Source organism: Melospiza melodia, chromosome 8 (assembly GCF_035770615.1).
Source record: "Melospiza melodia melodia isolate bMelMel2 chromosome 8, bMelMel2.pri, whole genome shotgun sequence".
Lineage (NCBI taxonomy): Eukaryota > Metazoa > Chordata > Aves > Passeriformes > Passerellidae > Melospiza > Melospiza melodia.
Genome location: NC_086201.1, coordinates 401625 through 417195, shown reverse-complemented (window position 1 = coordinate 417195; position 15571 = coordinate 401625). Strand labels below are relative to the sequence as shown.

At 47.6% G+C, this 15571-nt stretch overlaps 1 protein-coding gene across 1 annotated transcript in view; it reads right to left on the bottom strand.

Annotated features, from left to right (window-relative positions):
* CCDC148 (coiled-coil domain containing 148) overlaps window positions 1–15571 on the bottom strand; it is a 49790-nt gene that overhangs the window by 16120 nt on the left and 18099 nt on the right. Inside the window, exons 9-10 of the mRNA XM_063161471.1 lie at window positions 8651–8789; window positions 6495–6701 (exon numbers count right to left, since the gene is read on the bottom strand). Coding sequence (XP_063017541.1) covers window positions 6495–6701; window positions 8651–8789 — 346 coding nt within the window. The remainder of the gene's footprint in view (window positions 1–6494; window positions 6702–8650; window positions 8790–15571) is intronic.

The window sequence follows — 15571 nt, the reverse complement described above, 5'->3', positions numbered from 1 at the left end:
GTACCAGGGAACAGCAGCCCCAGTGCTGGGCACACACACAGGGTTTGGGCAAACAGGGGATTGGGGGCACTGGGCCTGCTGGCAACACGTGCCAAGGAACAGCAGCCCCAGTGCTGGGCACTCACACAGGGTTTGGGCAAACAGGGACTGGGGGCACTGGGCCTGCTGGCAGCACATACCAGGGAACAGCAGACCCAGTGCTGGGCACACACACACACAGGGTTTGGGCAAACAGGGACTGGGGGGCACTGGGCCTGCTGGCAACACGTGCCAAGGAACAGCAGCCCCAGTGCTGGGCACACACACACAGGGTTTGGGCAAACAGGGGATTGGGGGCACTGGGCCTGCTGGCAACACGTACCAGGGAACAGCAGCCCCAGCGCTGGGCACACGCAGCCCCCCAGCCCTGGGGAGGGCTCTATGCACCCCACAAGTTTCACATCTCCAGGCAGGAGTTGCCTCCCAAGGCTTTAGAAGCCACAAGCAAATTGTGTCTCAACAAAGCTGACATTGCCAAGGAAACTGGGATGTATGGGAGACCTGCTACTGATGTGTAATTGTGTTAACCGATAATAATAAAAAAAGACTTGCACTATTCAAAGCCACCACACGCTGAAATATAAAATATTAACAGTGTTATTTCTGGAAATACAATAAGAATAGGAAGTGTATGCATGTATTCCTAAATGGAAAGCTAATGAGATGGGTGCCTCAGGGTGTGAATACTAGAGGTTATAAAAGGGAAAAAATTAAAGTGTATATTAAGAACAGTTCCCTGGAGTCTGAAATATTACAGGGCAGGGGGAGTTCATCCAAACAATATGAAAAAGCCATCTTTTTTTAAATTTAGAGAGTCCTTTTTTAAAAGCATGTTACATATCATTTTTCTTTTCTCAGGTGTCAGTAACCTCCTGAACTGCCACAAAGCTTTTAAAAAGCCAGTATGTCAGGGTCTGCAGAAGGAGGTGGGAGAAGCTCAGATTTGCTCAGGGGCTGCACACGAGGTATCCCCAAGGCAGCAAGGGCCGCTGCCGTTGTGTTGGGATGCTGGCGGCAGAGGCGCAGAGACGCGCTGCTGTCCGCGCTCTGTGCTCAGTGCCACTCACAGCACTGCAAACCCAGCAGTGCCTGCGTGCCCTGCTGCCCGTGGAGGGGCTGTCGCCACCCGGCTCCCTCGCCCCGGCAGAGAACTCGTGTTCTGTGTCGCTGGACAGAGCCCTGACACCACACAGGCACAGGGAAGCTCTGGCACCCACATTGTCAACAACAAGCTCGTGTGCTATTAACAGCTGCGGTAGGAAGACTCCAGTAACTTTCAGCTCTAAAAATCTGCCCCTTTCTCCCTAAACTGGGGATTCTTCAAGCCTGAAAACCTCTGAACAGCACCTGGAACCACATCCCGACTCCACAGGGTCCTGAATGACAAACAATAAATGGTAAAAACTAACAATTTCTGCATCTGACTGGCCTGCACAAGACCTACAAGAAGAATTAGGGCAGCATTACAGCATTTGGCAGTAGGATAATTAAGAAATAATATATTTACAAGTTTGCTAATCTCAGAGGATAATCTCATTCTGGCTGTGGGTAGAAAAACAATGGATGTTCACATCCCTAATAGATTTTTGACAATCCTTGTGCTCCACAGGCTACATCTAAGAGGTTAAAAAAATAAATACCAGAAAAGTGGTTAAAAGTAACTGTTTTGATCATTAACAGAATATTGTCTTCAGTTACATAAGTGTTTAAATCTGAAAAAGGGATATGAAAGAAAAGCACTTGAGCACAGCCCTCACTCATAACCTGAGGAGGAACACCAGGTACCAAATTCAGTGAGGAAACTGGTCACAAGGGCTGGGAGCAGGACTGGTAAAACTTGGGATCCAGAACAGGAGCAGTGCCAAATCCCTGGGGCTGACAGCACGTCACATCAGCTTTGCTCAAGGCAGTGCATGAGCAGTTTATTTCTCACAGCTTGTCCTTGTAGTTCCTCTCTTTCCTCATCCAGCATTATTGGGAACACCCTCCTGTTCTTGACAATGGGAATGTCAACATTTTATTAACATGTGTAAATATTATACAGGCTTAAATATTCACACATGCATAACCTTAAGTAGGCTGCATTTCTATTTACAACTACTTATTTAAATTGCTTCCTTTAGATAGAGAATTCTCCCTTCTAGACCCATTGAGTTCTCATATGGATGAGAGTTCCTTTGATCATTAACAACTGCAAAATTTTGGTGCGGCTTTGCTTGCCTGAGGCGCCACTTTGCTCACTGAAGATCATTCTAGGAAAACACTGTGGGCAAGAGCGTCTGCTTGTCTGGTTATCCATCCTCCAGCAACTTTAGGTGTCAGTGGGCAATTTCAGCTAGACTTGAGAGAGAGGTGCGTGTCTCAAGCACACCCCAGCTCTCCCCAGCACACAGGGAGCTGGGCAGCTTACACCAGGCTGAGGCCCTGCGTGCTCCTCTGAGCTGCTCTGGGTTGTTTCAGTCCCTGGTCTCCTCCCACGCAGTGCCTGAGCCCCTGCTCCCAAAAGCCTCAATTCAAGCCCAGGGATGGGGCACGAAGCTGTGACCGTGTCCGTGGGGGAACGCAAAGGAACGCAGTCGGAGCTTGGCAAAGTGCCCTCAGCAGCTTTTCAAACAGCCCCAGGAGCGCAGGGCTCCGCGGGCACCCAGTCCTGCCCGGGCAGCCACGGGCAATCACCAGAAACAGTGGGAGGAGATTAACAGGAGACACATCAGGAGTAACAACAGCATGTGATGGGGCACAGGTACAGCAAAACAGGGGGGAAGGACTGCTGGAAGGGCAAGCAAGGCAAACGTGCAGAGACAGCCTCTGCAGGTGCTTCACATGTACTGTGCACGAGCTTGGTCTGACCCAAAGACACAACAGGTCAGTGCTGTGCTGACCTCAGACTATTAAATACAGGTCTATTAGGTCGGGATTGAAAACTTTAATTAGAGTCAGAGCTGGCTCATCTTTGAGTGTTAGAGTCTTAGACACTTGCTCACATTCATTTTGGAGAAACACTCTAGCATCCTGCAGCTCTTCAGTTCACCACAAACATGAGTAGCTATATATAAAATTTAGGTTATTATAACTTCCTTGTATTTTTTATGTCCAACAAATGAATGGGTCAACTCAGTGGTGAACAGACAACACTTCTGAAAAAGAAAACCATTCTTTTAAGTGCCTTACTATTCAAATATTTATTCTTTTAAAAAGTTTCCTTCAAAATGACGGGTTTGAAGTCAAAGCACTGGATCTGATACCTCTGGATTTTTTTAACATTCAGTTGTAATACTTCAATGTTGATCTGCTCTAATAGTCACAGCATTTAAACCAGTGACTTGACTACATGCTGAATAGGGAATTTTTTTTTCCCTAAGTTTACTGTCACATCCTTTCTTACAATACAGGAAGGAAGAAGGAAAGCAATTTGCAAAATGTTTTATACGATTTGCAATAGCCCTGTTAATGCCACCTAATGCTTTTCTTTTTGAAATTATTTTATCATAGTTTCTGCCAGGATACAAAATACAAGAGCTGCTCTCCCAAACTACACAATGTGCTGCAAGAGATTTTAGCATTGGAGTGGGGATTAATCCTGGAGCACAAAACGAGGGAAAGAAGAGATTTAAAGGCAAGCAGGCACACAAGATTTGTGCTGAGGAAGAAAAAGCGTCCCCTAAGCAGCACACACAGGGGATCCAACTGCCCTAAGGTCTGCTGCTGTAGGTCTTCCCTCTAGCCTTCTTTTAAAACCATTTTCTATGAAGATGGAAAGTATCAGATTACAAATATTTTAAGATAGAGTCAGTAGAAAAATAATGTTTGGAATGCATGCAGACACCTCAACTGAATTTGTGTTGTAGTACAGCAAGTTCTTCAAACCCCAGCTGTGAGGCAGCACCTCCTAACCTCTGGAAAGATCACTCCTCACTTCGTGCTTTACCTGCCTTGCAACGTGCAAAAATTTGCCTCTCTGTGTTGTTTAGGAAAAGGAATTTTACAGAGACTGAATTTGTTTTACACAGTGTCTGCTCCAGAAGCCTGGGGGGATCAGATCCCCACAGCTCAAAGCACACCAGATCTGAGTGACTCTTGATCACTCAAAGTGTGACCCCTCAGGGTTTGCTTTATTTTCCCATGAAAAATAAAGACATGTACCAGGCACATTTACTCTTTAGGAATATACAGTGTAACCTCCCCAGCATTGTCCATTTCACATTTTATGTCCTTCAGATGGCTACCATATGGCCCTCGTGATTTATTTCACCTGAGCTTCAGTTGTTCCCAATTCCCTCCTTCGGGACTATGATTTCTGTTAGGACACTCATTGATCTTCCATGAGATGGAACATGGAAGAAAAATTTCAAAGTCCTTTCCCCAAGTAAAAACTGCTATAAATATTAATTTAACTTCTCTGCTGCTTTATTTTTTAATTATCCCTCCCTGTCAGTCACAAGGCCTGGAGTCTCACCAATGGTATAGGTGCTTCTAGTGCATTTAAAACAGCTTTAAATCATGTATTCTTTAGTCAGTCTGCTGCCCCTTTGGTTTGTTGTAGCCAGAGGAAGGGAACTGCGTAAAAGCTGGGTGGTATTGTGTGGTTATTGCAGTAACCAAAGCAGTGCACAGCCTGTCAGATAGTGCACCTCTCTCTGTGTGTGTGCCATCGTTCCTTTCACAGATGGGGCCAGCAGAAAAGCTGTGGCTCTCTGCAAGCTGCTGCTCTACTGGAGGAGGTTTCTGTCCCTCTCAGTCACACAGAGCCTCCTCTCGAGCACACCCAGGGTTTGCTGACAGGTAAATCATTGTTACAGCACCTGCACTGCCCCTCTGGCAGGGGAGACAGGGAATATTTCCTGATGTGAAACTGCCTGAAGCACCAAATGCCAACCAATGGTCAAAAAGAAAAGGTGGAAGAACAGCCCTAATCCCTGATTGCCAGTTCCACACTCTTTCCCTCAGAGACAGACTCTCTTTTACCCATCTTATGGATCTCTCTCAGGATGTGTGAATTGGTGCTGGACTGAGTTCCCTTTTACCAGCAGCTGCTTTCCATGTCCAGCACTCTGTAGTTGTAAAGTTCAGAAGTGAAAAGACAAGTCTGTAACATGAACTATAACTGGGCAAACTATGAGCTTTCAAATGCATATCCTCATCAAACCAAAACAGAGGCCATGGATACACTGAGAATCATTTCTCTGAAAATGAGTGAGCTCTGTGCCCAAGCTCAGCTTCCGCCCTGCAGCCCTTTCAGTTGTGGAGCTGATCAAAACAAGGTCACAATGATATCCTCCTCTAATGAAAGAAATGTTCCTTTTCCATTCCTCTTCTCTGGGAAACAGGTGAGTTGGTTTTGTTCAAACGTTCAACATTTTAAGGAAGATCCCTTTGAATTCACCCTTGAAAAGTGTAGGCCTAATAATTTTAAGTTTCAAACAGTTCCTGGAAACAGGAGGTCAGAATCCAAAAATCTTTCAGACAATGTCAGTGCACCTGTGAGAATCTTACACAGAGACAACAAAGTACTCCAAAACCAGCCTGTTACTTCTTGTGTGGAAGAAAAGTAAAAGAAACAAAGGGGGAAAAGTGGCTCAAATTCACAGTTCTGGAATAATTGGCCCTTCCATCTCTGGTTGTGCAGGTAAGAGACACAGAGCATTCCAGAAAGGAAGGCCTGGGTAAAGAATCACCAAACATCCCCTCAGCTCCAGAGAGCCACCCCCTCCTGCCCCTGGCTCAAGGCAGGGCTGACACAGGAGTCAGAGCAGGGTACTCCCCACTTAGTCATGCCCAGACAGTTTCTAACCCCAAAGAGTTTAGATTCAAAGCTGCCTACGCCAGACAGCTCCAGAACACAAGACAGAAGGGCTTTTGTGTTATTGCTAACTAAAAACTAGCATCAACATCAAAATCCTGCCTCACAGAACAGGTTTTACCATGCTTTCCTTCTCGTAGGAAACCTGAATCAAGTGTTTAGTATTTCACTGAAAAGTGAGGGCACAGCAGAGAGAATATTGGTAAAGTGAGAATAACACATCATGCATGCTCTCAGATGTTCATTTCTGTGCGAGTCAAAAATCACAGAGAGCAGTTTAAACAAATCTTAACATGCTTAATGCCAGAAATGGGATTCCTCCTACAAACACCTTAGGCATAAATATCACAACATCTTCCTCTTGTGTCCAGTCTCCTCCCACTTTACTCTATTCACTTACCAAAACCACACAGGTATTTTTATCTTTTTCACCTCTTACCACATTAAATCAGAATATCATGAACCTTCTATAACAAGGCCAAACAAGTTATGGGATCCATTGTTTCATGTCTTAAAAAGCATTCTTAAAAAAGCCCAGAAAGACAGACAGATACCCATTATTTGCCTGAAAACAGATTTGTGCTAATGTAAAAAACTTCATTTTGAATGCATCTGTTGGGTACAGATTTGGTGATGGATTTATTACCAAATGTACCTTTGCTTTCAGATCAGCACAGATGTCCAGCTGCTTTTGCCTGGAGTCAGCCAGCAGCAGCTGTGCCTCGTGAGCAGCAGCAGCCTCAGCAGCAGCAGCCAGGGCCCTGAGGACAAAGGCTCTCCTGAGCTGAGCCCAGGCTGACAGCAGGGCTCTGCGCTGGCTCCTGATGGAGAGGTAGTGATCCCGAGCCTTCTCGTGAGCTACCTGAAAGGATTAAAAGCTATTTGTTAATACAATTGTAATTCTAGACATTCTTGCAAACCTGGCTGTAACTGATTTAGGTCTTGTATCCCCAATATTCCCACGGAATCCAGGGCACTGTGCCAGGTGCCAGGGATGTCACCATGTCCTGCTGTCCTGGGCAGTGACACCCTCCAGCACCACAGCCTCCCCCTGGCCCCCTGCTCTCTGTTCAGCTGCTCTTTTGCAAGGGGAATAAATGAAATGCAATGGTCCCTCCCTGCCCTGAAGGACATAACATATAAGCAGGTCCTTCAATATTTCTCCAGAGATATTGAGCACTTCCAGCAAGATGAGGCTTTTCCTATCAAATTCTGATCTGCAGAGAAACAGGACACAATAACAGCCATTGTACAAAAGCAGCACAGGGGGGAATCAGCTTCACTTCTTTCCTAGCAGGAAGTTTGGAAATAAAAGCTTAGTTGGCCAAGCAGCACAGTGCCACCACCAGTGTCACCACCTAGCAAAAACTGCAGTGTTCAATCCAAAATCCACTTGCTTTGGCCTAATTCAGTGAGGTTCATGGGGATATTCAAGGTTCAAGGCCTTGATGGAAGCAGTACCAAGTAAGGCTGATAGAATGAGGCAGCAGAGTCTTGAACCTGTCTTATATCCCCAAAATATATAGGGATGAGTGAGATTCTAGAGATGGCTGGCTCTCTCAGGTGCCAAGGGGACCATTCCAGATGCTAATTCCAGGCTCTGGCAGGGAGCAGAGGATGCTGACTCACTCACAGATATTCCTGTCAGCTCCTGGCTGGCTGAAGCTGCTCCTCGAGCTTCCCAGGGCCACAGCTCAGCGCTGTGCCTCAGCAGCCCCCACACCTCAGGCTCCTGCAGCCAAGACCCTCCTGAGCAGGGCAGGGGCTGGAGTCTGCGCCTCCAAACACAGAGCTCTGCCAGGACCAGCTCTGAGTGCCCTCAGCACTCTGCATGGGGGAAGGAGGCGAGGAAGGCTCCAGGCTGCTGTTCCAGTGTGGCACAAACACCTTCTAAGAGCAGCGGTTTAACATTTCCCATAGTCATCATGCTGATACACACACCAAGACATCAGCTCAATGAAGAATTATGTTTTTAAATTTTAGATGAACCTTCCAAGGTGTAGGGAGACCCTTTAATGGTGTCTGTGCTTACAACATACCTGCATTGTCCAAAGCACACGACTATTCAGCCCTATTCAGGCCAGGGCAAAATGTCTGAAATCCACAAGAACTTTATTTTTAGTCAAACTCTGGCTAATTAGCAGTATCACTTCACTGTCATTCCTTTGCACTAGACATCCCTCAAACACAGGGAAGTAGAAGGTCTAAAAATACAGACAGAGATAAGAAAAGCCTCCTACTTTCCTTATGACATCCTGAAGTGTTCTGGCCTCGAAATGGGTTTCTCAATTAGTGGCTATGTGCTTATTCACTGTGGAGTGCAAGAGGAATCAGCAATCAATTTGAAAGCATTACGTATATAAAAATAGCCTCTCCCTTAAAGTGGGAGATAACTTTCTACTCTTCCTGCTATATATGTGCCACAGAACAATTAAAATAACTATTCCAAGACAGTGCAACAAAGCTTTACATCCTCACGAAAAATAAAAACACCAAGAGAAGCAGAGTGGCATAACACAGCTATAAAACTGTACAGCAGAAACAATGCTAACAAATTATTTTTGTGAGTTTGGCTGTAAGACTATGTGGAACTAAAAAATCTGCCCAGGAGTTGTTTTGAAGAGATGATAAGTTTTAAAATTCCTGCATTTTAAAACCAGGGATGTTTCTTGTTTACTGTGCACAATAAAATTTATAATTAAGAAATTTTAACATGAAAAAATTTCAATAAACATACATTCTTTAATACAACCATTCACTACATAGTTTAAGAATGTGCATATTTGAATGAATAGGTAAGCCAGCACTGACCAGCTCCTGCCTGGATTTGTGGGGAAGGTGCCTCTGCAACATATCCAGGTACAAAGTCCTCCTCCTCTGCAGATCGCTTGGGTACTGATTGATAACAGTCTGGAAAACCCACTGATCTTCTTCCTTCCAGTCACTGTTCCTACAGAATACAAAACAATGCATCCCAGTCTAAATTAACCGCTGAAAAGGAGGAGTTTGGTTCTGGAGAGCCCAGCCCCGAGCGGGCTCACAGCCCTGGTGCTGTAAACTGGAGCTGGGTTAGAGGTGAATAAATGGGATTAATGAAATAAACCAAACATGCATTGCTTTGCTGATATGACACCATGTCATCATTTGAGTGAATTGCTCTGTTTCTAACCTGGCTTTTTACTGGGGAATGTCGCTGTGTTTCTCAAACGTGCCACATAATTGGATAATCAGTGACCCCACAGGGAAAATACAGCGTAAAAAGAACAAGATGATCAGACTCCACCACTGAGCACTAAATAAATGATCAAAAGGGAATGGATGAAGTGACAATCCTTGCACACAGCTAAATGAGGATCTAGTTTACCAAACTCCAAACAGCCATAAATTCATCAGCAAGGCAAAAGAGTCACCATTTTTAGAGTAGGATCTGTAGTAATCAGCTTGCATGCCTCTGTCTCAGAAAACGAGGGGAGCAAAAAGTAACATCCATCTGAAAGAATACCACAGGCTGGGATGTAGATTTTTAGCCTCAATCTGAACTCCTGGCCCTGAAGGGATTAATGTCAGGCTGTCATTGTCAGCATTAACATCCAAGCAGCAACACTGAGTCAGACCAAAAGGTCTCTCTAGCCCAGTGACCTGGTTTCAGAAGTGACTAAGAGCCCAGGGATAATTAAAAGGCAATCTTGAGACTCTACCCACCCCCCCAAATTCCTGCTGCCTCCAGCTGCTGCAGTTCCTGGGCTCCCAGGCCAGCAGCCCTGTCTCAATGTTCCATAGCACTGCATGCAGTGAGGCCTTGGAACAGCCTTATCTTTATGCAGGCTAAAAGAACAGGTGCTTCAAAAAGGGGATTTTTGTGAGAAACCTCAACGGTAATTAACATTAAGCTAGACACCATGATCTACCACTAAATAAATCAGCAATCCTCCCCTGTGAGTCCTGACACACCTCTCAGTATGAGGTGACACACCTCAGTACGGTGGCACCTGAACGTGCCACTTCAGCGGCAGCAGGGAGACAGTTCCAAGAGCTGAGATTCGGCTCTGTAACGTTTCACTCTGGATATTTCTGCCCATGTGGGCTGGTGAACAGACAGATCTGCCTGCAGAGAGGAGCAGTGAGGCAGGGTGGGATCCCTCACTGAGAGCCGGGAGCAGCCCCAGCCCCCGGGCAGCTCCTCCCTGCCACAGCTGCACTGCTCCTGCCACGCTGCATTGCTGCCAGCTCCTGCTCGTCTATATTCCTCGAATGCCAGCCAGCCAAACCTCTGCACTGCTCACCACAGGGACAAGGTTTTCTGGGAGATCCTTTGGGGAGCAATCAGCTGGAGAGAGAGCTACAAGTGGTTTATTGTAAGTAGGGACAAACTGACTGCCAATGCCTCGGTTTGTCAGCTGTGCCAGAATCTGTCAGCTGTGCTGAGATTTTGTCAGCTGCTTGTAGAAAAATAGTGAAAAAAAAAAAAAAAACCAACCAAAAAACCCAAAACAGCATGACCCAGTCCAGCATATTCATAGCCACCAAACACACGGAGAATTTCAACATTTCCTGCTGAATGAATCTGAGATGTCACCTCACTTACACTTCTGTAAAATTCCAGAAAGGAATATTGTTGTAGTGAATATCTCATCTAAAACAAGTCTGAAAAGTGCCAACACATTTGACATGAATATTTAAGGTATTATCAAGTTTCTGCACCGTCAAGATATTGACAAACATTTGCCAGGCTGAACGCCTGACCCAAATTTTAAACGTAGAGCTTGGTTTTCTTGTATGCAGCACTGTAGCAGAGCACAGCACAATCTCTGTTTGTTTCGGAGCTGAAACACAGCAATTGTCTCACCCGCACAGCCCGAGGCAGCTGCTTCCTTTGGAACAGATTTAGCCAGCGCTAATCCCTGGCTTTGCACGCTCCGAGGAATACAAACGGCTCTGGGGGAGCTCCCTCTCCCCGCTGCAACCCCGCGCATCCCGCGCTGCGGCACCGGCACCGGGGAGCGGCACCGCGGCCATCGGCGGGCACACACAGGAGGGCCACCGCGACAGAGCGCCACCGTGCCACCACACACAGGGCCACCATGCCACCACACACAGGGCCACCGCGACAGAGCGCCACCGTGCCACCACACACAGGGCCACCACACACAGGGCCACCGCGACAGAGCGCCACCGTGCCACCACACACAGGGCCACCACACACAGGGCCACCACACACAGGGCCACCGTGACAGAGTGCCACCGTGACAGAGTGCCACCGTGCCACCACACAGGGCCACCACACACAGGGCCACCATGCCACCACACACAGGGCCACCGCGACAGAGCGCCACCGTGCCCCCACACACAGGGCCACCACACACAGGGCCACCGCGACAGAGTGCCACCATGCCACCACACACAGGGCCACCACACACAGGGCCACCGCGACAGAGCGCCACCATGCCACCACACACAGGGCCACCACACACAGGGCCACCGCGACAGAGCGCCACCATGCCACCACACACAGGGCCACCACACACAGGGCCACCGCGACAGAGCGCCACCATGCCACCACACACAGGGCCACCACACACAGGGCCACCGCGACAGAGCGCCACCGTGCCACCACACACAGGGCCACCGCACACAGGGCCACCGTGACAGAGTGCCACCATGCCACCACACACAGGGCCACCACACACAGGGCCACCGCGACAGAGCGCCACCGTGCCACCACACACAGGGCCACCGCACACAGGGCCACCGTGACAGAGTGCCACCATGCCACCACACACAGGGCCACCACACACAGGGCCACCGCGACAGAGCGCCACCGTGCCACCACACACAGGGCCACCGCACACAGGGCCACCGTGACAGAGTGCCACCATGCCACCACACACAGGGCCACCACACACAGGAGGGCCACCGCGACAGAGTGCCACCGTGCCACCACACACAGGGCCACCACACACAGGGCCACCACACACAGGGCCACCACACACAGGGCCACCGCGACAGAGCGCCACCATGCCACCACACACAGGGCCACCACGCCACCACACACAGGGCCACCGCGACAGAGCGCCACCGTGCCACCACACACAGAGCCACCATGCCACCACACACAGGGCCACCACACACAGGGCCACCATGCCACCACACACAGGGCCACCACACACAGGGCCACCGCGACAGAGCGCCACCATGCCACCACACACAGGGCCACCATGCCACCACACACAGGGCCACCATGCCACCACACACAGGGCCACCACACACAGGGCCACCGCGACAGAGTGCCACCATGCCACCACACAGGGCCACAATGCCACCACACAGGGCCACAATGCCACCACACAGTGCCACCACATACAGGGCCACCGCGACAGAGTGCCACTGCATCACCACACAGGGCCACAATGCCACCACACAGTGCCACAATGCCACCACACAGTGCCACCACATACAGGGCCACCGCGACAGAGTGCCACTGCATCACCACACAGTGCCACCATGCCACCCTGACACACAGTGCCACCACACACAGGGCCACCGTGACAGAGCGCCACCATGCCACCACACAGGGCCACCACACACAGGGCCACCGCGACAGAGTGCCACCATGCCACCACACACAGGGCCACCGCGACAGAGCGCCACTGCATCACCACACACGCAGTGCCACCATGCCACCCTGACACACAGTGCCACCACACAGACCGCACAGTGCCACCATGACCCACACAGTGCTACCGTGCCACCATGACACTACACACACAGTGCCACCACATACACAATGCCACCGTGACACCACACAGTGCCACCGTGACACTACACACACAGTGCCACCGTGCCAGAGTGCCACAATGCCACCACACAGAGCGCCACCGTGGCACCAGGTGAGAAGCCCAGCCCCTGCTGTCACTGAAGGCGCTGCCCATTGCAGCACAAACAGCCCGCAGGGGCCTGGAAGAGGAATCCACCCTGAATCTGCTCCGCTCTGTCCTGCTGTCCCATTCCTTTGAAAGGATGCTGCACAGGATGCAGTGCTGAGCCTGCAATGCTCCATTCATCCTTCAGTCATTTAAATAATTCAGACACCCTCGGAAATTGTGGAAAAAATATAATAGTGCCTAAAGAATCATTCTAACATGCATCAGTCCAAGCTCACAATTTGTGGGATAGCTCACGACCTGGGTATTTCCCAAGCACAAACATCTGTGTTTCAGCAACATTAAAAAAAATTAAATTAGATTATAAAATATTATAATCTTGTATAAGGCTTGAAATCAAACCCAAGCTCTTCTTCCATTTCTAAAAGCAATGACTACTGCAATGTGCATTCTAGTGTGAATGAAAATCACACAGAATAGACCAGAACATTATCTTATTCCAAAATTTCTGGTTTGAACATTTTATGTACATTTTCCAAATTCTCTGTTCCAGACAGTCTGAAGTGTTAAAGGGGATGTGCAATGCTAGAGTAGTATTAACTGAAGGTTTCTTTACTGTACAATCAACATATGATGGCAGAGGAAGTGAAGTGGCCAAGTGACCCAGCTATTGTGTTATCATAGAATCATGTGCTACTGAGCAACTTCTCAAATGACAAAAATAAGAAAAGAATGCATTGCAGGAGGATGTGTGGCCTCTCTGGGTACAGTGGCAGGAGCTGCAAAGGCTTTCCTAAGGCTGAATTAACCACAAGAGCACAGGGGTACACACCAAGGTCGAGGGGCTGTCACTCCAATATCTGCGCCAGTTGGATCACAGTTAGCATGATGAATTATACAATACTTCAATCACAAGGCTGCATCTTTGCAAACTCATAGGATATCTCCATGCAAATTAGCCAATATAAATGTAAGAAGCGAGTTGAGTTTTACAAATTCATACCTTGGAAGCAAGCAATGCTATAAGAACAAAGTCTTTCTTGTTTTAAAATTGAAAACTAATTTTTACTCCTGTTGTGGATAAAATCACTTGAACATAAATGAGCAACACATTAAAAATTTGGAGACCAGAAGGCAAACAAAAGTCCAAGGTCTAGTTTTAAATCAAATGCCTGATTGATGATTGCTGGTGGTTCATTTATGATTCCCTCCATTTCCAGTTCTCAGGGCTGGCCCAAGCTGGGGCTGTGTCCCTGCAGCCTCTCACAGATTCGTGCCCCACCACCTGCACGTCCCCCAGCCCATCCACTGCATGTCTCCCCTCTAGGAATCACACCTCCCTCCTTGCAAGTGCCACTGCACATGTGCTCAGGCTGCCACTGATTTTCTTTCATCGCAGATATGGTATTTTATCTTTAAATCCTGATATTATTTAATTATTGGTGCAAAATTAACTGACTCCAGATCTAAACTCACACCTGGCCTATGATCACTGAAAATACTATGGCAGATATTTCAACCATTTTCAGAAATTTTGTTGTCTATATCCACATCTGTCTATTGTTCAGTAGCACACATGCTGTGCGAGTCAAGGATTTTAATTTATGAATTTTCACCAAAGTTGTGTTCATCATGAACTTTGATACAAATTTGATTAAAACTGCGAGAAAGACTTTGTACATATTTACTGATTTAGCATTTGCCACAGATTTTCTTATTGAGGTTGTTAGAACTTCTTCTGTAAGAGAAACTATAACAAAATATCAGAGAGAGCATCAAAAGTACTGCCTAAATTTGCCATTTGTGGCTCCATAAATCAAAACAATTTTCAATAAGCATCATGTCCTAACTGCTAGGATGCTCCAGTAATAATATGTATGTTTCAGGTACCACAAGAACAGAATATTTGTACAATCTGTACAAAAGGTAAGTAGATCATACCATCCCTTTCTATGGCAGCCAGCATCTTCAGCCTGTTTCAGCACACCAGACCCATTCAGCAGCAGGGACAGAACAAACACTGCACTGTATGTGTACACAGAAAACCGATTTGGAAGCAACAGGAGATTGTTCTACCAAAGAAATTCAGGGACCTTCCTGTTCCCCCCAGTTTCTCCTGCCCAGAATTCAAACCACTCCACTGGCCGACCCCCTCTTAGTCTTTGACAGCCTGAAACCATCCAAAGGAATATCAGGGATGGCAAAAACAAAGGCCACACAATGCCTGCAACTCAGGACCTGCTGGCTCTAGACAGCCTCAGCAGGAAGGCTAAGCTTTATATTATTAATACACAGGTTTATTACACTTCTAGATCATTATGAAGACTGCTCTTTCAATAAACACTTCCATTTACAGAAAAATCTCTCCTCCTTTTGGTTATCTGAATCAGACCTATATACATATTTTGTATTTCTTTGCGATGACAATTAATGCAGAGATCCAAAATTTGTGATAACATTGGACCTTTTTATCTGCTTGATAGATAAAAGCCCTGGAGGTGTGTCTTGGAAAAAGACCGTACTTCTCCATCATAATCTTGCTAATGTAATTACCATAGAGAAGGAGTAATTTCCATTCCTGCAAGAGCATATGCAAAGGACATTCGATGCACACCAGATTGTTGGTTTCCTTAATCCACCAAACACATTGTTTGTTATTTCAGCTGATCACCCTTGCAAGGCCTGCAAGCTTCACTGCAGCTGTGAGAGCACCGAGTGCCCAAGCCCAGGGCTGGGCAGTGCCTGCCCTGCTTGCACAGAGCAGAGCCACACTGAATGGGACAGCCACCCAGAGCACAGCCCAGGTGTGGCAGTACCTGCACAGAGCCACCCACAGCACCCAGAGCACAGC